The sequence below is a fragment of the Solanum lycopersicum genome, chromosome 6 (genome assembly GCF_036512215.1).
Source record: "Solanum lycopersicum chromosome 6, SLM_r2.1".
In the NCBI taxonomy this organism is placed as follows: Eukaryota; Viridiplantae; Streptophyta; class Magnoliopsida; order Solanales; family Solanaceae; genus Solanum; species Solanum lycopersicum.
The window spans coordinates 26,764,762-26,789,634 of NC_090805.1; the positions used below are offsets into that span (position 1 = coordinate 26,764,762).

Genomic DNA, 24,873 nt, shown 5'->3' on the forward strand with positions numbered 1-24,873 from the left:
ATAATTTTTATACTAATACAAGATATAAATTTATTAGTAACATAATAACATATATAAATAATACTTCGATATGATATTCAATATTATTTTTATAAATATCAAATATCATATTGAATATTAAAAGAATTTAAAATATAGCTCAAATATATTAATTTCAGTATCTATTGTACCATATCAATCAATGCTCCGGCCTCTGGGTGATAAAAAAATTTGTGGGATTATTGTGTCTATTTCAGGTTCTAAAGACAAGATTAGGAATATCCTGGTCTGACTATTTTTGTAGAATTATTCTTTCACTTTTCTTCTTCCATCCATTGCTTATCGGTTCCGTTTATCCAGTCCAACAGCTAATCTAATTATTTTATAAAATGCTTTTCTTATGTAACTTTGAGTAAATAATAATAAATATATTGATTTAGTTGGTAACACGTAGTATTGAAAGTCATATTTAGGAATTTATTTTAATCTTGCAGAATATAAATCACAATTTTTTATACTAATTATGAATATTTTTATTAATTGCTAAAATCTGGTATCAAGTTAGAACCTTACAAACAAATTAAAATGTACGGTGATATCCTAACGTTTTGGCGCTACGATTAAACTGACGTTTTACTTTCACCTTCCTCCATGAAAACGTCACTTTCAAATATACACCTCTACCACATTTCAATTTTTTTAAAAGGAAATAAGAACCTATGATTATTATATATATGAATTTCTGGTGATTAGAAAAACTTTGCATTTTGGAATACATAGGAGATTCTGCAAATGGAAGGAGAAATGGATGATTTCAGTGTTGAATGTTTGGATGAATTGCAAGAATTTGACTGGGAATACGAGTATGATGCAGCGTTTTTCTATGATTTCTCTATCCCGGAGTCACCTTTTCAGGCTGCACAAGCCCAACGTTGGTTTGAAACTGCAGGCAACTATCCGCCTTCTCGTAAGACATACAAACATAGATGAATTTTTTTTATGGTTGAATATTTTGCGTGCAAGTTGTCTAGATTATATTCTTGTATTTCATTCAGGCGATGATGAGTTTTTTTTTTAAAAAAAGAGAATGTTTTAATTTGGAATAAGAAGAAGAAGAAAATGTGTATGAGTCGTTCAATACTTTGTGGTTATTTAAGTTGAAGAAAGGTCAATTTATTATGATCTTGTGTTATGCAAAATCAAAAGTTACTAGATGAAAATGCTCATATGGGACATTTCAGGTTGATAGTGAAAATGTTTTTGAAAAATGACCTTCTAAGGAAACATAATAAGTTACAACTCTGTGTTGAATTGTGTAAATTGTCTCATCTACATCAAAAGCTTAAATTATTAAAGAGAGAACTCTTTTTTAAATTCACAATCTATCGGAAACAAACTCTCTATCCTAATAAAGGTAGGTGGTAAGGCCAGTGTACATCGTACTCTTCCCAGACCTCACTTGTTGGATTGCAGTGTGTATGTTGTTGTGGTTTATAACTGTCCTCAATTTTTCTCCTCTGTTGCTTTTGGAACTTCTTAGCTCTCGTTGCAAAGTTAAATCTGGTGAAGGAGACCGCAGCAGCAGAATGTTCACTTGGTCCCTCCAGGTTACGAGAAGAACAAACTGCAAAATCAAGCAGCAGTAACTCCTCAAATATACACACCGGTTCTGTTGTTTCATCCTATAAATCGAAAATTGAAGGTTAGTTTACTAGGCACTAGCAACATTATTTGGGAATGACTCTATAGTTCTATGTTTGCAAAGGTTTTTCAGTTTTCCCTTTATTTTGATATAGGAGTGTAACATAAACTTGTACTGTTTCTACGTATTCAGAACCATTATCCATCGATCGAATGGCTTATGAAAGTCCTAAAGCTAAGATAAACTCAGAGACCGGATCTTTCAAACCTAGAGTTTCAACTTTAATGAATCCCACTGCTAGTCATTTGGCTAAACTAAGGTAGGTCAAAAGATATTCCAACTTCTTTTGGAAGTTTTTATTTATTTCAAGGGTGATATATTGCGTAAGCAACTTTTATAATTGTTGTCTTCCAATCATTTCTGCCAAATGATTTCTGATCTCTAACTACTTCAACCAAAAACATCAAATTACTGTAAAATTCCTCTTCAGGCTTGTGTATGTTTGTCAAGTTCCTGTCTGTTCACTTTGTTAGTCTTGTTCACTTATAGGTTATTTATCGAACCATATTTAACTTGACTAAACCTGCTAGTATTTAGCTTTTGCTATGTTTCTCATTGCTCAATTGTTAGGTCCCAGAAACCACCAAACAAGGCCGATGAGAGAAGCTCATGGAATTCTTCAGTATCTTTTAATTTTGCTACCAAAAGACAAAAGCTAGAGAGTGGTTATCTGCGTAAGGTACATGCATCAGTTACTCTTTGTTGATACTATTTCTGTTATAGTGTGATTGAAACTGCTCTATGGATTCTAACGCTATCCTAAAACAGAAGGGAATGACTTCCGATCTAGTCTATGTAATGATTTCTTTGTCAATTTAATGTTCCGTCTGCCTTAACTCTGTCCATAGGATATATTTTTTTCCCCTGTGTATTCCAAGTTTAGATTGGAAGCTTTTATGTTGTACCTCCTTTGTTACATAGATCTTTATGAGTTCTGATGACTTGAAAAGGTGTTTCCAAAGGATTACATTAGTTTGTTCACTATGAACTCGGTTTACTTGAGAAAAGTCCCTGTCAGATGTTGTAATGGTCAGATACCAATGAAGCTAAAAGCTTTGAAACTCCTTGCCCCTTGGAACATACACAATATCTTCACTTTTTTCTTTTGCCGACAACAGTAAGGTTCTGTGACATATTTATGAGGAAAATTACATTGAAATAACATAACTATAATGTAAGAACTTGTCGATACATTTTCAGTATCTGATGGTGGTTTGGTTGAGTTAGTTTTATCTTGTGTAAAAGGTCAAGCCCAGTGAAGCTTGTTAGGCAGTCAAGTGAGTTGCTTGTGACAAAATTCAGCATTTTGTGTTGATCTGCTTTTGCTAACAGAACAAAAACTTATCATTTATATGTAAGCTCTTGAAATATTTTTTCTTCATCATTTAATCTTTCCAACCATGTTGCTCATTTAAAGAATCAAAGTTTTCTATTCACAAGATATCCAAAAAAGCCTAACGTGAATGATTAAAATCGTCATTGAAAGATGTTATATTTAACACCTCATGAATCTGCCTTTGCTGTTTCAGTACAACAAAAATGACTATTAGCGGCAATATGTATTTTTAGCGGCAATTGTCACTCTTTGTATATGTCCCTTAAAGCCTTTAGCGACATTGGTTCTAATGGCACTTAACTAATGCCGGTAAAGACTTTAGCACTCTTTATTAGTGTCAATAATTAAAGCCGCTAAAAGTTGTTTTTGTTGTAATGTTTGTAGAATATTTATTCTGGTTTCAAGTTTATCTAACTTGACGCATACTCATTGAAGGTCACTATTCCTAAAGATCCTCAACTGGAAACCATGCAGAGAGCGCTAAGACGAAGGTACGTAGTTGAGAACTATAGTATCCCACATAGGGTATAAAAGCACATCCTTGGCTACTTTACTCACTCTTTACGGATTTTGGGAATAGATGCTCAAATTGTTTCACGAATTTAATTCGGTCATTCTTCAAGTTGTTTATCCCTTTATTAACAGTTGAATGATCAACTTTTGATTTGTTTCTACAAAATTTCAGGTGTAAGAATGATTCAGAGTCAAGTGAAAATGCAAAAGCTAAAGGCCAACCTTCAAAGCCTCAACCCTTAAACACAAAAGTTGGTAGTTTGAGATATTGCTCTCTTCCGAAACTTAATAAAATTATTTAACAGAATTAGCATATAATTTACTTCAAATATCTCATCTAAGACTCGTTCTTTGTGCTTTCTCTAGATTCTCAAAGCTCCTGTATTACCTCCTCATCCAAAGTCCACATTGAGATCAACGGAGTTTCATGTAACTACACATAGCTTTATCCTCTGCTGCAATTCTCCTCATTACTGCTAAATCGATGAAGACTTTGAAAGAAATTGTGTTGCATACTTACCAATTTCAATCTGCTGCTTCATGTTTTTAGGTTTTTAAGTTGAAGACTATGGAGAGGGCCTCGAGAAATTCATCTGCTAATGTAGGTCATTGTCCTTCCACAGCATTCTTATAGAATATAGCCAATTGTAACACAGAAACTTTAAGTGATGTATACAACTATTAGTTAGTCTCACTCAGTTTCACACATACGGATTTGCCTGTATATGTAGAGGGTTTTACGGAATATTTTAAAAACTAAACAACTAAATGATGAATTCTGGAAGCTACATATAAATAAATTGGTAGAAGCTAATATCTTTATGTTGGTCTATTGCAGTTGTCAAGCAGCCAAAACGCGGAGTCTGCGGTACTTAGCACTTCTGTGGATTTTAAAAGGTTGGATTGATAGGTTTTTCTGTCCTTATCCAGTAGTTGATTGAGAAGAATTTTGCGTATTCTAAGTTGTATTTTGTTTGTCTTTCGGTTAAACTGAACTAACTATTGTAAAAACTCACATCATCTCTTCAAAAGTATATCCTCAGGAATCATTTGTAATCTCCTTCCGGAATAAAGAATCAACTATTGTAGATCATCCATTTTACTTTTATGATTCACCAGATGGTTTAAGCATTCCTATGTTTGTATTGTTTTCTCAGACCAAACACTCAGAATGCTGTGAAGCAGGGGAATTCTGTAACATCGATTAAATCAAAAGCTTTAAGATGCAACAAGGTACCATCAATCTAACCATGAGAGCTGTCTTTTGTATTCTCTTTTCAGAGTTTATGGTATATGCTAATTGTGAAACTATATCATGTCTTCATACAGATCTTCCCTAGTAGCGAAGATACTAGAATATGTGAAAACATTGGAGAAAGAAGTATAACCTCAATGGTAATGCACTATCGCTTAGCTTACTTTTATCGATCTTCCATTAAGTATAGTTTCTTTCTCTGCTGTTACATGAGGCTCTTATGCCCTATCCTTCCACAGGATTGTAATTCTATAGTCGATAGGACGCTTCCAATGCATCCACCAGTAGAACTGTTTAATAAGGTATGTGCTTCAACATGAAAGTTGTCATATCGGATTGCTTTTAACTGTCAGTATAGCATCTTAAACATGAATTGAATGCATTATATATCTTTATATTCATCATCTTACTGTCATGTCTTCCAGCCAACTAATACAAATCGTTGTTTTGCTTTTAATCTCAGCTGTCCCTTAGATCTGAAAGAGAAAGTAGTGTAGTATCTGATCAGCCAAAAATCTATGCATCTTGAAAGATGCATCTGAAGTTTTTTAAAAAAGGAATGTATTCTTGTACCTGCTGCATTCGGAAGCCAAATCAGTGTGCGCCACAAGGGGCACCGCACACCAAGGATTGGATACTAGTCCAGCATGAAAAGGTACCTGTTTCTACAATTTCTTGAATAAGAAAACAGATAGTAAGATAACATTAATTGTTGATACTCCCTCCGTTTTAATTTGTTTGTCTAGTTTTGACTAGGCACCAAGTTTATGAAAGTAAAGTTGAATCTGGTGATCTTAAACCTATTATGTAGAAAGTTAGAACTAAAGAGTTGTCAAAAAAAGGAAAGAGACATTATTTTTTGAAATGAATACTAAAAAGAAAGGTAAGACAATCAAATTGAAACGGAGAGTACTACTGAAAATAGTCATTGAACGCCTAGCTATCTTATTGTTTGGCTGACCTTCTCTTTAATCTTTGTACTGATCATTCAGGTACATGGAATACTATAAGAAGAATGTATGATCACAATTGTATTTCTTCAAGTTGTTTCATTGAAGTAGAAAATATATAGAATTTCTAAGATTAAGAAAACCTGTTTTCTTGGATATTGAAACAAGACGAGTCTAAATGGAACGAAATGTATAGTGATGATTAATAGTCGATTCCAACTTACTTTGGATCGAGGTTTATTTAGTTGTTGTTGTTGTTGCTGCTTGATCAGATAAATGGAAATTGGAAACGAAGGCATCAATCTTTCTAGCACACAATCAAGCTCAAGTGCTTAGCAAAGTACTGAAGGTTGGAAAAGAAATTCACTTAGCTTTGCAAATTAAGCAAGAAAAAGTATATAATCAACAAATGAATTTGATTAATATTTATATGTTCTTTCAAATTTTGAACGCAAAAATAATAAAAGGGCATGCTGAGGAAAATATCCAAAAATATGAAGAAAACATACTAGTGTCTCATAGTCTTTATAAAGACTATTTTATTTTCAGAACTTTATGTTGGGAAAACGCAAACAAACACAAAAATATATATAGTCAAACGATATAAATAAAATGAAAAAATAATGACACCTAAAATTCTATGTGGAAATCCTTTTTAAATAAGGGAAAAATAATAGGCCAAGAGGAGCAACTGATATCACCATAGTAAAGAATTTTACACCGTGTAGTCACCAATACAATAGTCAAAGTGATTCAAAAGAAATAACACTCTTTTGATTTTCACCTTATTAAAATAACGCTCACATTTTATTTTTCTTGTATAGTCTATGGAATACCTCATATTACTCTCAAAATGGTTTTTTCTCTCTAACTTGGTGTATTCATTCTCTCTAACTTGATGTACTCTACAAATGAGCAAGAATTTTCTATTTATAGAAGGAGAAAATCATGTTTATATCACTAATGACATAGGTAAATGTAGCAATTAAGAAAAAATTGTAAATCTTATCAATTTGTCAATCACCAAATCTTTTATTTTCAACTTTTATCACTATTCTTTTTTAATAATTACTTGTATCAAATGAATAACAAAAGTTGATCAAAGAAAAAATGGAATGGACTCCGGACTTTAGCCATGCTCATTATTTTGAGCTTTCGCATAATTCAGTGTTCAATTTTATAGCTTGTCAAGTCAACAGCGACCCCCTCTTTCTTGACCCATTTACGATGTATACACGTATATAATCTCTCTATATTTTTTCAAAAATAATTTGTATGTAAAGAATACTCTTATTATACACTTTATTATGATAATCCCCTCTTTTTTGTAAACCTAATTATTATATACCTAGTAATAGTATACAATGTATATTTATATATAATCTCTGTATTATTTTTGTCTAGTCTGTGTACGTAACAAGAAAAGGAAGAAGATAGAAAAAAAATAAGCCAACGAACCAAAATGCGTCTGAAAGTTTGGAATATTAAAACGTAAAGGAGGTTTTTAATGAACCATTGACTTGAGGTAAACTAGGTCGAAAACAAAGGAGTGACTAGTGTACAAGAAACAAGAAACAAAAACAAAAACAATACAATAGTCGAGGCACAAAGAATCAATAAATAGTGACATCAAATGAATTAGGATAAAAAACTACATGAGCAACACATTACTAATATGAACGGATGAACATCAAGACAACACACTACTATCTGCTACTCTTCCTCTCTATCTAAGGTCATGTCCTTGGCAGACTAGAGTTCCGTCATCTTCATTCTAAATCAACCTTTCTTTAGTACTTTTTCGACCTACTTATACCCATCATACCCAACAATTTGTACTTTTTCAACCTACTTATACCCATCATACCCAACATTTTGTACTTTTTCGACATACTTATACCCATCATACCCAACATTTTGTACCTTCTTACTAGAGCAGTTGCACATCTCCTCTTCAAATACCTAAACTATCTCATCCTCACTTTACTCCTTGTCCACAATGAAGGCTACACTCACCTTGACTTGAATATCTTCATTTCTAATTTCACAGTCCATGTGTTCCACATTAGTTGATTATTTTCTCTTTTTACATGTATATTAAGAAATCATATATAAGAAAACAATTTTACTAATTCACTCGTTAAATAAATTCTTGACAATTTTACAAACAAATGTGAACACGTTTAGAAAAAATTAATTCAAAGACGATATAGAAAAAATTAATCAATATTTTCTTGATTAAGTAAGGTGGACAATTAATATGAGACAATTAATTTTAGTAAAATCATCAACTAATATGGAACAGATCGAATAACTAATATGTAACAGATCGAATAGTTCTTGCCTATTAGTATATCTGCACACCATCCTCATTTTCACAACTTTCATCTTATGCTTGTTTAGACATAATAATTAAAAAAAAGAACCGCACCCTATTGTAGTGTTTGAATAAGATTAAACAAAAACTCTTTCAAGTACTGTAGGAGTAAAATAACTTTGAAAATATTATTTTAAATCTATAACTTAGGGTTTATTTCGATCTTGTTTTGATTTTTTTATTTTGATTTTTCTGATTTTCGATTGAACATTGAATCAAATTAATTAAATTCGATCCAATTATTTGTAATTTAGTGCAATTTGATTTCAGACTATTAAATTCGATTTTTTTCAGTTGAGTCTGCTTAATGGGCTTATCCAATTTTTATGACTTTTTTGTTCAATTTTTCAGTTTGTTGCGCTAAAAATAAGAATAAATTTATGAGAAACTTTCACATATAGCCACTTAAAAATAGTTAATTATTTTTCATAGCTATAGTTTGATATACAATTTGTTGCTACATGTTATATGGATGAGAGAGCTGAACGGGACTGGGAAAGAGAGGCAAAAGGCGAGAGAGGGGGGAAAAAGTGGAAGAAAGGTGAATTGTATATGTATATTGGTTAGATAATTATATATTATACATATATATTTGTATATATAGCAAGAGAGATTGAGAGAGGGAGGAGAGAGGCGATCAAGACTAGGAGAGGGAGGAGAGAGGCAAGCGAGATCGAGAGAGGGAGAAGAGAGGTGAGAGAGAGGGCAAAGAGTGGGAGAGAGGTGAATTGTATATGTATATAATTGTATATTATACATATACATTTATATATAGGACAAACGAGATTGGGAGAGGGAGGAGAGAGGCGAGCGAGAGAGGGCAAAGAGTGGGAGAGAGGTGAATTGTATAGGTATATAGGTTACATAATTGTATATTATACATATGTATTTGTACATTCTGGCGAATTATACATCTATAAACATGACTAATTATACTAATTAAAAGTCACGCCGGATAATTAATTTATAATGTTAGTAGCGATTGATAATTACAACAAATTATACCTATGATGAGTTATTGACCAGTACAAATTTACTTTATTGCGTAATTTTCCCTAAACCTATACTACATATATACTAACAATAAATAGTGGACTCCAAATTACATTTGTACCAATATATAAATTTCGATTAAATCAAAATTACATACAACTCAATCATGTAATTAAAAAAGTATCTAAATCAAAATTAATTTAATTCCATATGAGCGGCTAGTCTAATTAATTGTTTGTCGCCCTAAAACCGACTTTCACTCCAAAATGTCCATAAAAAATCTCTTTATTAAATCGGACGGTTAAGATTGCTTTAATCAGCTTTCATCAACACCCCTATAAAATCTCAAACCCTAAACCCAGCCTCCTCCTCTTTCGCTCCTGCTTCTGCGCCTAACTGCAGAATACACCGTTTTCGGCAGGAGAGCAATTCCCCCTACAAACAAAGTCATCATGCCTGCACTTGTTGTAACTGAAGAAACAATGGCCTCCGAGCTATCCAAGAAAAAAATGAAGAAGACACCCAAAACTGATATTGAAACTCCTACTGATAAGAAAACCAAAGAGAAAAAGTCAAAAAAATCCAAGATTGAGTCTGGGTCTGATTCAGAGGACGCTAAAAGGAGTAAAAAGAAAGAGAAAAAGAGAAAAGCTTTGGACTTGGATGGTGAGAAGAGTGATACGAGCTCAGAGATATGCGAGCCCGTAGATTTGAAGAAGAATAAAAAGGCTAAATTCGACGACGAACAAGTGATGGTTGAGAAGAAAGTCGAGGATCCTAATGCTTTGTCTAATTTTAGGATTTCAAAGCCTTTAAAAGAGGCTTTGAATTCTAAGGGAATAGAAGCACTTTTTCCTATTCAAGCTATGACTTTTGATGATATTCTTGATGGATGTGATTTGGTTGGTCGAGCTCGTACTGGGCAGGTAGCTCTTGATTCTATCATGCATATTTATCATTTACTTGCCGTGCTCTAATTATGTAAATATTGGGTGAGTTTGAATGGAGTAACCTGACTTAACACTTTGTTTGGTTAATTATTACAAATTGTTTCATAATGGATTGCATTATATTGTATTGTAATGTATGGATCCATTATACTGGATACACATATATGATGTTCATTAGAGGAAGAGACATAGAGACTCTAACTTGTTTGTAAGGTTCTTTGTTCTCTTGCTGTTAGAGATGCACAGGTTTCCTTTGATGAGAAACTTACTTTTGGATTGTGATAAAGGTTCTTTAATTTCTTTATTGTCATATATACAGATTACCCTTTTGAAGAAAAGTTTATATATAAATTATCAGCTGTCATATATACAAATTACCCTTTTGAAGAAAAAGTTTATATATGAATTATGAGCTGCATGTTTCCTATTATAAATTATTCATTCATCAAGAATTTAAGCTAAATGGGAAGGGTGAAATCAGTGTTACAAAAGGCCTTCGCCGAGAGGCAAGGCGAGACGATGGGTCCTCGCCATTCTCTACTGAGGTGAGGCGAGATCAGTATGGCGACAGAAACGGCGACAGAAACGGCGACAGAAACGGCGACAGAAACGGCGACAGAAACGGCGACAGAAACGGCGACAGAAACGGCGACAGAAACGGCGACAGAAACGGCGACAGAAACGGCGACAGAAACGGCGACAGAAACGGCGACAGAAACGGCGACAGAAACGGCGACAGAAACGGCGACAGAAACGGCGACAGAAACGGCGACAGAAACGGCGACAGAAACGGCGACAGAAACGGCGACAGAAACGGCGACAGAAACGGCGACAGAAACGGCGACAGAAACGGCGACAGAAACGGCGACAGAAACGGCGACAGAAACGGCGACAGAAACGGCGACAGAAACGGCGACAGAAACGGCGCCGCCTTTTTAATTAAAAATATTTGACTTAACAATATTAGTCAAAATTAGGTTTTTTTTTATACTTTTGAAATTTCTGCTTTCTCCATCGCTACTCTCTCTCTCGATTGACTCTCTTCTCGGCTTCTCCATCGCTGTCTCTTCTCCCTCGCTCTCTTCTCCAGTTCTCTTCTCGGCTTCTCCATTGTTGTCGGCTTCTCCATCGCTGAATATTTGCTAATATGTGTTATTGCTATTAAGATTTTGGATAAAATATGCAATTAAATATTTTAAATTTTTGGTATTAATTGGCGCCTTTATTCAAAAAGGCAAGCGCCTCGCCGCTCGCCTTGCCGCGTGGCGAGGCAGGCCCTTGTCGCCTCCTGCCGTCCACAACACTGGGTGAAATTTAGTCCTCATGTTATGAATGTCAAATGGTAAATTGATTCTCCTATTGCTTTTGCAGCTGCCAGAAATTCCACTAAAAGTGTTCTGACTATTTTGGTTAACTAGATTGTAAATCAAAGATATGACTTGACTTTAATTTGTGCTTCCATATATTTGCAGGGTAAAACGCTGGCCTTTGTTTTACCCATATTGGAGTCCCTAACGAATGGTCCTACTAAAGCATTACGAAAAACAGGGTATGGGAAGGCTCCTAGTGTTCTGGTGCTTTTACCTACTAGGGAATTGGCACTTCAGGTATATATTATCAGCCTTCTGTAGGTGTTGTTTCACTCACTGTAAACCAATGGGTGCATTTCTTGTAAGTAGCATCTTGTTAATTTGGTAATTGCAGGTGTTTGCTGACTTTGAAGTCTATGGCCGGGCTGTTGGGCTCACTTCATGCTGTTTGTATGGAAATTCTCCTATGGGGGCACAACAGGCTCAACTAAAAAGAGGAGTTGACATTGTAGTGGGTACTCCTGGAAGGGTTAAGGTAAGGTTTGCTGATATACAAATTGAGTTTCATTCACTTTTATGGAGTGAAAAGTTGACTGCTTCAAAATTCTGCTGCAGGACCACATTGAAAGGGGAAATATTGATTTCGGGTCTTTGAAGTTCCGTGTTCTTGATGAAGTCGATGAAATGTTAAAAATTGGTTTTGTAGATGATGTCGAATTTATTTTAGGTATGCTATGAGTCAGAAATCTCTTCCTATAGAAGTTGTGGTTTTTACCCCTCCATATCTATACTATGGTGTTACAGATGTTAGGACGAAATTCTGACAACTGATATTTGCCAGTGCATTACTGTTCTGTTGAGGGATTTTCTATTTTATGGTTATTGACACTTTAATGCTTTTCTGTTTCTTTTATTCCTTTGTGATTCAAAGGCAAGGTCGAAGATGCAAGCCTAGTTCAAACAGTTCTTTTCAGTGCCACTTTGCCAGTCTGGGTGAAGCATGTACGTAGTTGTACCTTTTGTTTTTGAATTCACAATACAGTATCCTGTACTGGGGAATATTTCATGCAATTTTTTATTTAATATCAGTTCAATTGTTCTCTACCTAAGGCTTGATAAACAAATTACCTTGAGGTTGGAAATTAGAGGGCAGGTGCCGTGTGCAACTGCTGTGCTCTTAGCTTGCACTTCTTTCTCTCTTACTGAAACATGTTTTTGGTGCCAGATTGCTTCTAAGTTTCTGAAACCAGATAAGAAAACGGCTGACCTTGTTGGTAATGAGAAAATGAAGGCCAGTAAAAATGTGAGGCATATTATTATTCCATGCTCTAGTTCTGCAAGACCTCAGCTTATTCCTGATATCATTCGGTGCTACGGCAGGTTGGTTGCTTCTCATTTTCCAGTGTCTTCCATTTAAAGCATGACGTGAACCTCTGAAATGACTATAATCTTTTTGTTCCATGGAAAATTAGTGGAGGACGTACAATTATTTTTACTGAGACAAGGGCGCTGGCTTCAGAGCTAGCTGGCTTACTGCCTGGGGCAAGTGCTTTGCATGGGGAGATACAACAGAACCAGCGTGAGGTAGAATTTTCTGAAATACATGCTCTATTTTACTGTGCTCTCCTCATCATCCATCATCTTCTTTTCGGGTTCCACCCCTTCCGTATCTTCCTTACAGTGTTGATTATACAAATATGCAGTATTTGTCATCAACCTTCTACACTCATTAACAAATTGATAATTATGTGTAGCTAAGTCGAGTCTCGTAGAAACAACTAACAACCCTTTATCATTTTCACATGTTCTCAGGCTACACTTAAAGGATTCAGATCAGGCAAATTCATGACATTAGTGGCCACAAATGTGGCAGCCCGTGGATTGGATATCGATGATGTTCAGTTAATTATCCAGGTTTTGTTACAACGTTCATGTTCCATGCTTGATTCTTAAACTTTATTGGTATTTGAGTGCTGATTGTGATTAATATTTCTGTGCGTAAAGTGCGAAGCCACTAGTGACGTGGAAGCATACATTCATCGATCTGGAAGGACAGGACGGGCTGGTGAGTTTCTAATGTTGGGATTGCTTTCATTGGCTTACATAAATTAGGGAGCATTGTTAGTAACTTTATTTTTCCGTCACATTCCAGGAAAGAGTGGCGTTGCTGTAATGCTGTATGATCCAAGGAAGTCAAACATTTCTAGAATCGAAAAAGAATCTGGTGTGACCTTTGAGCATTTGTCTGCTCCTCAGCCAGCTGATGTTGCCAAGGCAGCTGGGAAAGAAGCTGCTGATATAATTGCGGATATTTCTGATAGGTATGGTTTCATTTGTGCCTGGTTAATTTTGAAATGTATCATTTTATTAATTTTCATTTCAACTATGTATAGTGTCATACCTGTATTTAAGGCTGCTGCAGAGGAGCTTCTGAATACTTCTGACCTATCACCAGCAGAATTACTTGCGAAAGCTCTTGCCAAGGCTGCTGTATGTTTCTGTTGTCTTATTTATTCTCTCTGGGAGGCAAACCTCCTTATCTTACTGTTGACTATCTTGTGTCTTGCTTTCCAGGGCTATTCTGAGATCAAGACTCGATCGCTTCTTACTTCTATGGAGAACTGTGTTACTCTGCTTCTCGAGTGTGGGAGACCCATCTTCTCACCTTCGTGAGTATTTAAAATTTGAAATATGATGTTTATCGAATTGCAAGTATGAATTGTGGCTAGTGCATTTCAATGGCTCAAATTGTGTGTGTTTGGTATTGAAGGAAAATGTTTGCTTGGAGAATGTTTTTCACGAAAATAAGGGTTTCTTACTAATTTTTATGTTTGGTACCTAAGCAGCAAGTATTATCCTAAAAACTTCTGACATAATCTAGACAAATATTATTGGGGTCTGTGGGGTGGTGCACATGGGGCTACAGGCATGTCACTTGGGAAACTTGTTTTTCCTACTTCCACTAGGGAAAGTCATTTTCCACATTTTTAAGAAACTTGTTTTCCTGGACAAATGTTTCCCAAAATTTTCGACCAACTGAACTTGGAAAAATTGGAAAATGTTTTCTTCCATGTTGAACTTCATCTAAGCATATCCACAAGAAAACTCTAAACACATCTTCTGAATTCGCAAGCAAGGATGTAGGCAGGGAACCATGTTCGTAGTCTCAGATCAGTGTTTCTACCCATTTATATAAAATTAGCTACAAAATGAAGTTGGTACAATAATTACACTAAATGGATTCATGAAGGGTAAGTTTCTCATTGTTCCCTATTGGAAGTAGTGAATTACATTACAGGTTTCCAGCATCTTGCATCAGAGATCCGTTATGCTAAGTAGTGCTTTTAATTTACATCAAACTGACCTTAATTTATTTTGAGACATGATGAAGCTGATTGTCTAGGAGTCTTATAAACTGTTGTCGTGCTCAGTCCAATAATTCTGATTTTGTTACCTGTTATGTCAATGGCAGCTTTGTCTATAGTGTCCTGAGGAGGTTCTTGCCTGAGGAGAAGGTTGAATCAATCAATGGTCTTACTTTGACAGCTGATGGAAAGGGGGCAGTTTTTGATGTTGCTGCTGAGCACTTGGATGAATTTCTCTCAGGTATAGTGCTCCATATTTCTGCAGATGATTCAATGAATATGTCACATTATAATCACTCAACAGTAGTGGTATAATTTGTCATTAGAGTTTGTTCACTTCATTTTTTTTCATGTTTCTGTTTAGGCAGGGTAGATCTGCCTAGTTGCTATATTTGATTGTTGTAGCTTTTCTAATGTCTGCTTCTCCCTTTGTCTTTTCCTGTGGGATTTTCAGGCCAAAAAACTGCACATGGGGTAAATATAGAGGTTGTGGAAGCGCTGCCTCCTTTGCAAGAGAGAGAGAAGCCAAGAGGTGGAAGATTTGGAGGTGGTGGCCGTGGCGGCGGCTTCGGTAACAGAAGAGGCGGAGGTGGCTTTTCTGGAGGAAGAGGGGGGAGAGGTAATGGCAACTTTGGTCGCAGATGGTAAGGAATGGCGACATAATTTTTTTGATAGCTGACAATACAAGAGTTTGTCCAAGGCTGCGTTCAAAATTTTGGTATAGTGAAGAAAATGTATGGGACTTCAGTAAGGTTTCTTCTGTATTAATTTTACTAATTTATATAGGTTTCTCCTCCCTGTACCCTGCTTCATTATGCTTTTCGCTAGTTAGCTTTCTTGTAGTGTTCTTCCATGTTTTACTATATGTTTGGTTAGACACTTGAAAAGTTATTATTTATTTTGTATGGTATTGTTACCTGAAGAAATCATATTCAATTCAAGTTCAATTTACTATATGTTTGGTTACACACTTAAAAAGTTATTATTTATTTTGTATGGTATTGTTACCTGAAGAAATCATATTCAATTCAACTTCAATTTATATGGAACGTTTGATTCTACACCAGTTTAATTTTCTTGCTTTAGACCTAACTTAGCTCCTTTACTCCCATGTTTCTTGCATCCGCTACTTGATTTGCCTCGCGATAATAATAGTACAATTGATTCTTTGGGCAATATTGATGATTTTATTCTAGTGGGATTTATGTAGTCTTATGGTCTTTAAGCATGTACAACTAAATATTGAAATTAAACTGTCGCTAAAAAAAAAAAAGGGGAGGGAGTTGGAGGTGAGGAATCATTCTTCTTAAAACAAACTAAAAAGGAAGTGGGTACACTCAATTACGAATTCAAAAATTTCATTAAAGGGCGCTAATGGGATTAGTAAAAATAAATAAATTATGAGGCCATCGGGGTTAGAAGTTAGAACGCACAACTTAAGGAAATTTTTGCAACCCCTTGACCAGTAGATTAAGGGGAGTCCGGAACTCAAAGGGTAGAAAATATTAACAAAAATTTCAAAACGGTATATAAAATTTTATATAAACCAAAACGGTAAAATCGCTGCCGACGCAGCGATTTACTTCAACTGAAAAAGTAAAATTGCTGCTAAGGCAGCGATTTTGCCAAATTTTTTTTTTTAATAAAAAAATGAAGCAGCGATTTCAAAATGTTTCTTCTTACAAATCGCTGCCAGGGCAGTGATTTAACATTATTTTCTAATTTTCTTTTTTTTTAAAAAATAAGGTATATCGCTGCTCTAGCAGCGATTTATGAAGAATTTTTTTTTTAAAAATCGCTGCCAGTGCAGCGATTTATAAAAAAAATATATATTTTTCAATATAAATCGCTGCCTTAGCAGCGATTTATAAAAAAAAAAATTTTTTTGATATAAATCGCTGCTCTCTAGCAGAGATTTACAAAAATAAAAAATTTTTGTTATTAAATCGCTGAGCAATTTTTTAAATAAAATTTTTTTAAAAAAATGTTAACTTATGTTTATAATTTATAAGAAAATATACATTATTTTTAAAAAATTAAAAATAAGTAAATATATTTTCTTTCTAAAAAAAAGATATTATATTGAATTTAAATTTAAATAATATTTGAATTCAAATAATTAATTTTTTTAAATAAAAATTAAATGAGAAAAATTATTTAATTTTTTTTAAAACAAAATTATATACTTTTATATATATATATATATATATATATATATATATATATATATATATATATATATATATATATAAAGTGAAAAGGATCACATGACAATAGTAAAATTTGTTTTTTTATCGTAAATAGTTGAAGAAGTTCACATGTAAATAGTACATGAGACTTTCAATTCTATAAATTGGAACTTATCCTTCATATTCATATTACTTTCAATCTTCCAATCTACCAACAATTTTAGGTAAAAACATTTGAATATTATGGGAGAGTCTAGCCAAAATTTCAGTCATTTGAATTGTTTCTCATCGGATTCAACTAATAGGTAAATAAAGTAATGTTTTCTTATTTCTTAAAAATTATTTTTCTTATATGTAATATATTTATATTATTATTTTTATAGGTATGATCAAATTCAAAATGCAGTGAGTTATTGTACACAAATTGTAAATAATAATGTTATGGGTGATGAACGAGTTGGTGAGTTGCACAATGATGAACCTTCCGAGCATGAATTAACAGACAGTGATGATATGTATGACGGCGATGATTATAATGTGGATAATGCACCTAATGCATCCATTGAAGATCAAAGTATTAATTATCATTCTACAGCGATTCCATACTTAGATCACACTGACGAAAATGCAGAAGATTTTATGTACACGAGAGATGACGGTTCCATTTGAACGGCACTTTGGAATTCAAACAATCCTAAACATATCCAGTCAGGTTCGATTGTTGAAAACTAAATATTTTATAGTTGTTTATTTATTTATTTATTGCATGTTGATTAATTTAATTTGTATATGCAACTAGGTATGTTATTTATGAATAAGATGCAAATGAAATCTGCAGTAAGAGCATATAGTCTTGCTATTAAAAAAGAATTTCTTTGTGATCAATCCAAAAGTAAAAGTTGGAAAGTTATTTGCAAGCGTCATGAGTTAGGGTGTGATTGGATGATTCGGTTTAGAGAGATTTCAAGCGGTATATGGAAGACAGGAAAAATGATTGAACCGCATACTTGTCTTACAGATAACTATAAGGAGGATCATTTCAATTTGAATGATAACATGATTGCCACTTCATTAATACCATATGTTATGCAAAATTCGGACATAAATATTAAGATGATCCGTGAAATTATCAAAGGAAAGCATCACTATACTCCTAGTTACAGAAAAGCACAAAAAGGTCGAAGAAAAGTATTTCGAATGGTTTATGGTGATTTTGAAAGTTCATTTAAGGCATTACCTCGATACATGGCTGCACTACAATTATTCAATCCAAGCACTATTATTGAGTGGGAGCATCATTCTACAACAATGCAAGGTGAGCAAATTTTTAAATTTCTTTTTTGGGCTTTTAAACAGAGCATTGATGGTTTCAAAAGTTGTAGGCCGGTCATTTCTATCGACGGCACACATCTTTATGGTTTGTATGATATCAAATTGTTAATTGCGGTTGGAATTGATGCGAATGGAAATATTTTTCCACTTGCATATGCTTTAGTTGCACGTGAGAGTTTTGAGTCTTGGTCATGGTTTCTCAAGTTATTATGGACACATGTAGTTTGTGAACGACAAGGAATTGGTCTTATTTCTGACTGTCATCAAGGAATCTTGCAGTGCGTTCAATCTTATGATTGGTTGAGTCCACCCAACACATATCATAGATTTTGTGTTCGGCACTTAAAAGCAAATTTTAATAAAAAATTTGTAAATAGTGAACTCGAAAATCTAATGTGGTTGGCTGCTACTGAGCATCAGGAGAAAAAGTTTATGCAACGGATGCAACAAATCAAAACATTGTCTCCTGCAGCATATGATTGGTTAAATGAATTTCCTTTGGAAAAATGGACGATGTATAAGGATGGTGATCGTAGATGGGGTGCCATGACGACAAATGTGTCTGAGTCATATAATGGTTTATTGAAAAAAGCTCGGGGGCTTCCTGTGACTGCCATGGTTCGAATGACGTTCAAAGCTCTCGTTGATCGTTTTGTCGAAAGAAACAATCTTGCAATTGCATTACTTCAAAGTAATATGCAATGGCCACTTGCGATAGATAAAAAATTTAATGATTATTATCAAAGAGCTCAAGGGCACACAGATATGATGACTTACAACACAGGTGATGGAGTTTTTGAAATTCTTACTTTTGCTCATGATGGTAAAGGTGGAAATGTCCACAAGGTTACTGCAAAAGGTAAGAAATGTTCTTGTGGAAAATGGAGAAACTATCATATGCCTTGTTCGCATGCCATCAAATTTTGTGGACTTCGCGGAATCGAGCCAAAATCTTATGTAAGTAAATTTTACAGTGCAAAATATTACAAACGAACATACAGTGAGACATTTAATCCAGTGGGTGATGAAATGTATTGGCCACCAGCTCCTTTTAATTTAATTGCAAATACTGAATATTTGCAGACAAGTGGTACGCAAGGAAGAAGCCGACTTAAGAATGATATGGATATAGCTCCGGCTCGCATGACTAGAAAATGTAGTGTTTGTAAGGAGACAGGTCACACAAAGGCACGATGTCCTACTCGATTTTAAATATTTTGTATATGTTTTTAAGGTTAATGTGTTTTTATTATCTTGTTATTAATATTATGATATATCTTTTATATTTATTTGTTGACATGAATTTAATTTGTCTTGTGCATTTTAAATATTGTACGTAAAAAATAATGATTTTATCTAATATAAAAAGTATTGATTTGACCTAACATAAAAAGTATTGATTTGACTAATGATAAAAAAAAAGTAAATCCTGCAAACTTGTTCAAACATACAAAAATGTTGACAAAAAGTATTGATTTGAGATAAAAAAAAAGTAAATCCTGCAAACTTGTTCAAACATACAAAAATGTTAATAAAAAGTATTGATTTGACATATGATATATCTTTTATATATATTTGTTAACATGAATTTAATTTGTCTTGTGCATTTTAAATATTGTACGTATAATATCTTTACATTATTATTATATTACTGATTTGAACTCTATTAAAAAATAATGATTTGACCTAATATAAAAAGTATTGATTTGACATAACATAAAAAGTATTGATTTGACCTATTACAAAAAGAAAAGTAAATCCTGCAAACTTGTTCAAACATAATCTCATTACTTTGTTCAAACTTGCACGAAACAACAAAATTTACATATTTCAAAATTCGAATCTTCAGCCTTTTAGAATAAAGGTGCATAAAAAAATTATTCTTCTGAATCAGAATCTTCTACATCTTCATTCTCATCTTCATTTTCATCTTCATTTTCAAAATCTTCCTCATTTTGATTGTGACTGCCTGTTCCACATCTAGTTGATTTGTGTAGCCTAGATGTTCTCCGAGGTGGATTTTGTCTATTAAGAACTAAATTTTGTGAAGCCCCAGCATTAAATCTTGAATCATCAAACGCAGTTACCTATAATACAATATAACATAATATAATCAAATAAACATGCAATAAAAATAAAAAAAAATATAAAAAGTTAAAAAAATTATATGAAAATAATTATACTTACATTCGAAAAATTCAATCTTCCACCAAATGGAGAATTATGTATCGGAAATTCACGCATACCATGTTGAAAACCATATTGAGAACCACTAAATTGTGCAAACCCAGATATTGGAACCTGCGGAGTTACAAAACCAACTGTTTGCTGACTAGAAAAATTCGGATTAGTGTTAGAGGGCCCTACAGAAAAATCAAATGTGGGATAATAAGGCTCGGGAGTCGCCACATTAGTGTTAGAGGGCCCTGCAGAAAAATCAGTTGTTTCACTAGTGATCCTTCTACCTCGACGAGCACCCTCTCTCGGTGTTGTTTGTCGTGATCGGCGAGATACTTGTACTGGTGGTGGTTCATCGTATTGAGTGGGAGGATTGTAATCATGATCAAAGCTCAATCGCGTTCCCTGAAAGGCCGCATTCATTGACTCCATTGAAATACGAGCGACTTCCGCTGCATATTGTCTCATTTCATTAGATTGATTTTCATCATTTTCAATCATCCGAGCTCGACGATACTGCATTTCATGACCCCTAGCCTATAATGAATAAACAAATATTAATAAAAAAAATTTATTAAAGATTGACATAATAATTTGAAATTTATGTAATATACATACTAATGCCTCATGTCTTCCTGCCATGTGTTGATACCCTTTTTGTACAACATGTTGTGGATTTCCAATGACCATGCGGGTATGCCTCATGTACCAACGGAAGTAATCTATTTGATCACTTACAAATGGAGGTCGAAATATACGATTTTGACGTTGTTCCCATAAATATTGTGTATAGTTAAATGCATCTATATCTTCTTGTTTTATTTTTGATCGTTTATCACGCTTAAAATGATATTCGGAAAATTGGGTACACGGTCCAGGAATATGTTGTAAATAACCGAACTGTCTCACAACACGATCAACCATGTGCCACTCACGATAAATTCCATAAATCAGTGGCACCTGTGCCATCCAGACACGTTGTCCTGACCGACACCACTCAGGCAATCCATTAATAACATCTTCCGAATAAGGCTGCCAAATAAACTATAAAAAAATAATTAAGTAAGATAATTATAAAAACAACATTGGCAGAAAAAAATATATTCTTATTTAAAATAAAATAAAATATGAAAAGTATAAGATACTAATAATATTAAATACCTGTTCATCAGTTAGATTATCAAGTACATCCCTAATCACACCGATTACAGTTCGTGCCTCATTTTGATGATTTCTACGTCGCGTCCATTTACGTGCAAGTGCAGTTAAAGCCTCAAATTGATTGGTTCTTAGAGGCTTTGGCAATGGTTGCAGGGGAATAATTCTTTCCCATGCCCAAATCTACAATAAATAAATTCACCATTACTTATAATGCACTTAAATTTAAAAGTGCATATTACTAGTATATAAAAAATATTTAATCAAAAAATATGTATACCTGCACTAAAGAGAGAAATCCACAAACTTCATTTGATTTTTTCATTGACGCACGGCATAAACAATTATACAAATATGATAATGCGGCCGATCCCCATGCTTGAGTTGACATTAAATCTAAATTTCTCATGTCAATCAAAATGTCCAAATTAATCTTATTATTAGATTTATCCGGAAATATTGATCCACCACATAACCATAATAAATATAATCTAAATCTTTGTTGAACTTCATGCTCAGTTGAGTTATCGTTAATAACTTCCAAACCTTCGATATACTCAATCAATTTATATGTTGACAATCTACTAACACCAGAAAAACAACTAGTATCGGGTAACCATCCTGTTAATTGAAAAATCATTTCTTGTCTACCTATAATCCTTAAAGAATCAGCTCCATTTAAAATTATAGGACTACCATCTACTACCATTCCGAATAAAATTTCAATATCTTGTAAAGTTATGGTAGCCTCGCCAGTTCGCATGTGAAAAGTATGAGTTTCCGGACGCCACCTTTCAATTAAAGCAGAAATTAATCCGGAGTCATACGGCACACATCCAACATCAAGAATTCCTTTAAATCTACAATTTTCAAAATATTGAAGGATGCGAGAATGTAATGGATGATATTTTAAATGTTGCCAAAATTCAATATCACCACGACTCGTATATAAGCAACATCTCTCTTCTTTTATGCTACCATTCCAAATTCCTTCGGAACGATGATAAACTTGAATTTTTAATACATCATGCTCTACTGGACCAGGATGTACGTATAAATTTGATGGATCCATATCTATACACAAAAAATAAAAATAAAAATTAACATTAATATAAGTATCAAACGATTGAATATATCAACAATATCATATAAAAGTATAAAATTAATTAAAATAAATTAAAAATAAAATAAATTTAAACTCACCTTATAAAGAAAATGCTTTGAAAAACTTTAGAAAATTTGAAGAATAACAAGAATTTTAAGATTGTGGAAGATTGAAAGTAGATTGGATTGGAAGATTGAAAGATTGAACTACCAATTTATAGAATTCAAAGTATGAAAAATTGAAGTACCAATTTATAGAATTCAAAGTATGATGTACTATTTACATGTGAATATTTTTTTCAAAACTTACAATAAAAACAAAGGTTTACTATTGTGATGTCATCCACTTTAACTTGTGAAAATTTTCTTCAAATTATACAATAAAAACAAAAAATTTTACTATTGTCATGTGATCCTTTTCACTTTATATATATATATATATATATAAAAGTATATAATTTTGTTTTAAAAAAAATTAAATAATTTTTCTCATTTAATTTTTTATTTAAAAAAATTAATTATTTGAATTCAAATATTATTTAAATTTAAATTCAATATAATATCTTTTTTTAGAAAGAAAATATATTTACTTATTTTTAATTTTTTAAAAATAATGTATATTTTCTTATAAATTATATACATAAGTTAACATTTTTAAAAAATTTTTTTATTTAAAAAATTGCTCAGCGTTTTAATAACAAAAAAATTTTTTTTTAAAAATAAATCGCTGCCTAGGCAGCGATTTACCTTATTTTTTTTTTAAAAAAAGAAAATTAAAAAATAATGTTAAATCGCTGCCCTGGCAGCGATTTGTAAGAAGAAACATTTTGAAATCGCTGCTTGAGCAGCGATTTCATTTTTTTATTAAAAAAAAATTTTTTTGGCAAAATCGCTGCCTCAGCAGCGATTTTACTTTTTCAGTTGAAGTAAATCGCTGCGTCGGCAGCGATTTTACCGTTTTGATTTATATAAAATTTTATATACCATTTTGGAATTTTTGTTAATATTTTCTACCCTTTGAGTTTCGGACTCAGATTAAGGGTGTGTTTGGTTAAAAAATGTTTTTCAAACTCTCTCCTATTTGGTTGATTTAAATATTTTCTAAATTAATTTATTCTCGTCAAATTTAAGAATAACGACCCCCCTTGAAAAATTAAAAAAAAAGTATTCTTCAAAACTGTCCTACAACCTCAAATTACAATTATTTTCTTACCCTATCCATACTCAAACCTCTCCATTCAAAAAATAAAATAAAATAAAATAAATTAATTATTAAAAATTCCCTTTTTTCAAAAAAAAAAATAAAATCTATTCATTTTGTCTCTATCCTGCTCCCAACCCTCAAACTAGCCCTTCCCCCAACCAAAATAAAATTAGCAACTTAAATTTTATTTTTGAAAAATAGTTTAAATTTTATAATTTTCAATTTCTTTTTACCCCACGCGACCCTTGACTGTTCTTTAACCCACACCTACCCAACCCCTATGAGCCCCCCACCCCCAAAAGAAAATTTAAAACATTCCTTTTAAGGAAATTTTTTCAATTCAACTTTTTAGTTATTTACCCCACCCCGACTCCCCTACCAGCCCCCTCGCAGTTTGTTTTTGAAAAATATTTTAAATTATAAAAAATATTTTTTACACCCCTCTCTTTACCACGATCCCCTACAGCCCACTTCCCCCACACACAAAAGAAAATTGCAATTTATCTTTTTTTTTAAAAAAATAAATCTTAATTTGAAAGTTAGGTCCTAAGTCGGGTATGGTTGGATTCCGATTCAAAAGTTAAGGTCAAAATTTCGATTTGAAAGTTGAGAATTGGGTCTCCCATCGATAATTGGTTGCATGGATTGAATCCTGATTCGGTAGTCAGGTCTCGATTTGAGTGTCGAAGTTGAAATTTGGATTTGATCGATCGTGTTCAACTTCAGTTGTCAGGGTCAGCACCTGGGTCGAATATCTGTTCCTAATTCGAATGTCGAATTTTGGGTCTCGGGTCGAAAGTTGGGATTAGGTCTTGGGTCAAATTTCAGGGTCGGATTTCAGATATATCGTTGGGTTATGTCCTAGATCGATAATTAAGATTGGTTTTTGGTTCAAAATTATTCTCTACTTTCTAATAAAAAATAAAAGATATTTTCTTTCAAATGTTTTTCATTCACAAACCGAATTCTAAAAGATAT

At 33.2% G+C, this 24,873-nt stretch overlaps 4 protein-coding genes across 5 annotated transcripts; 3 read left to right on the forward strand and 1 right to left on the reverse strand.

The window, feature by feature from the left end:
- Nucleotides 1-568: 568 nt before the first annotated feature.
- Nucleotides 569-6,158, forward strand: LOC101244878 (protein TPX2-like). Its single transcript, XM_019214205.3, has 14 exons — nucleotides 569-946; nucleotides 1,520-1,681; nucleotides 1,814-1,940; nucleotides 2,252-2,360; nucleotides 3,453-3,508; nucleotides 3,703-3,781; nucleotides 3,897-3,959; nucleotides 4,081-4,131; nucleotides 4,369-4,427; nucleotides 4,688-4,763; nucleotides 4,860-4,925; nucleotides 5,025-5,087; nucleotides 5,249-5,440; nucleotides 5,778-6,158. Exons 1-13 carry the CDS (start codon nucleotides 772-774, stop codon nucleotides 5,312-5,314), a joined length of 1,152 nt encoding a protein of 383 aa, XP_019069750.1. The 5' UTR covers nucleotides 569-771; the 3' UTR covers nucleotides 5,315-5,440; nucleotides 5,778-6,158.
- A 3,139-nt stretch (nucleotides 6,159-9,297) lies between these two features.
- On the forward strand, nucleotides 9,298-15,686 carry LOC101245658 (DEAD-box ATP-dependent RNA helicase 7). The gene is made up of 14 exons (XM_004240703.5): nucleotides 9,298-10,031; nucleotides 11,528-11,662; nucleotides 11,760-11,900; nucleotides 11,981-12,092; nucleotides 12,297-12,367; nucleotides 12,591-12,745; nucleotides 12,838-12,949; nucleotides 13,178-13,279; nucleotides 13,370-13,430; nucleotides 13,518-13,686; nucleotides 13,759-13,855; nucleotides 13,940-14,034; nucleotides 14,838-14,971; nucleotides 15,185-15,686. Exons 1-14 carry the CDS (start codon nucleotides 9,558-9,560, stop codon nucleotides 15,376-15,378), a joined length of 2,052 nt encoding a protein of 683 aa, XP_004240751.2. The 5' UTR covers nucleotides 9,298-9,557; the 3' UTR covers nucleotides 15,379-15,686.
- Nucleotides 15,687-17,012: 1,326 nt separating this feature from the next.
- Nucleotides 17,013-19,540, forward strand: LOC138337001 (uncharacterized). Its single transcript, XM_069298888.1, has 2 exons — nucleotides 17,013-17,631; nucleotides 17,719-19,540. Exon 2 carries the CDS (start codon nucleotides 17,721-17,723, stop codon nucleotides 19,461-19,463), a length of 1,743 nt encoding a protein of 580 aa, XP_069154989.1. The 5' UTR covers nucleotides 17,013-17,631; nucleotides 17,719-17,720; the 3' UTR covers nucleotides 19,464-19,540.
- Nucleotides 19,541-19,938: 398 nt separating this feature from the next.
- On the reverse strand, nucleotides 19,939-22,912 carry LOC138349123 (serine/threonine-protein phosphatase 7 long form homolog). 2 transcript variants are annotated; one of them, XM_069299133.1, is made up of 7 exons: nucleotides 22,791-22,912; nucleotides 21,868-22,661; nucleotides 21,591-21,770; nucleotides 21,048-21,473; nucleotides 20,717-20,966; nucleotides 20,439-20,552; nucleotides 19,939-20,338 (listed from the first exon to the last, which is right to left on the reverse strand). In XM_069299133.1, the coding sequence occupies exons 2-6, from the start codon at nucleotides 22,657-22,659 to the stop codon at nucleotides 20,524-20,526; spliced, it is 1,677 nt and encodes a 558-aa protein (XP_069155234.1). In that variant the 5' UTR covers nucleotides 22,660-22,661; nucleotides 22,791-22,912; the 3' UTR covers nucleotides 19,939-20,338; nucleotides 20,439-20,523. The 2 variants fall into 2 exon arrangements, with proteins under 2 accessions (XP_069155234.1, XP_069155235.1); XM_069299134.1 differs by lacking the exon at nucleotides 22,791-22,912 and having other exon boundaries at nucleotides 22,566-22,749.
- Between the last annotated feature and the right edge of the window lie 1,961 nt (nucleotides 22,913-24,873).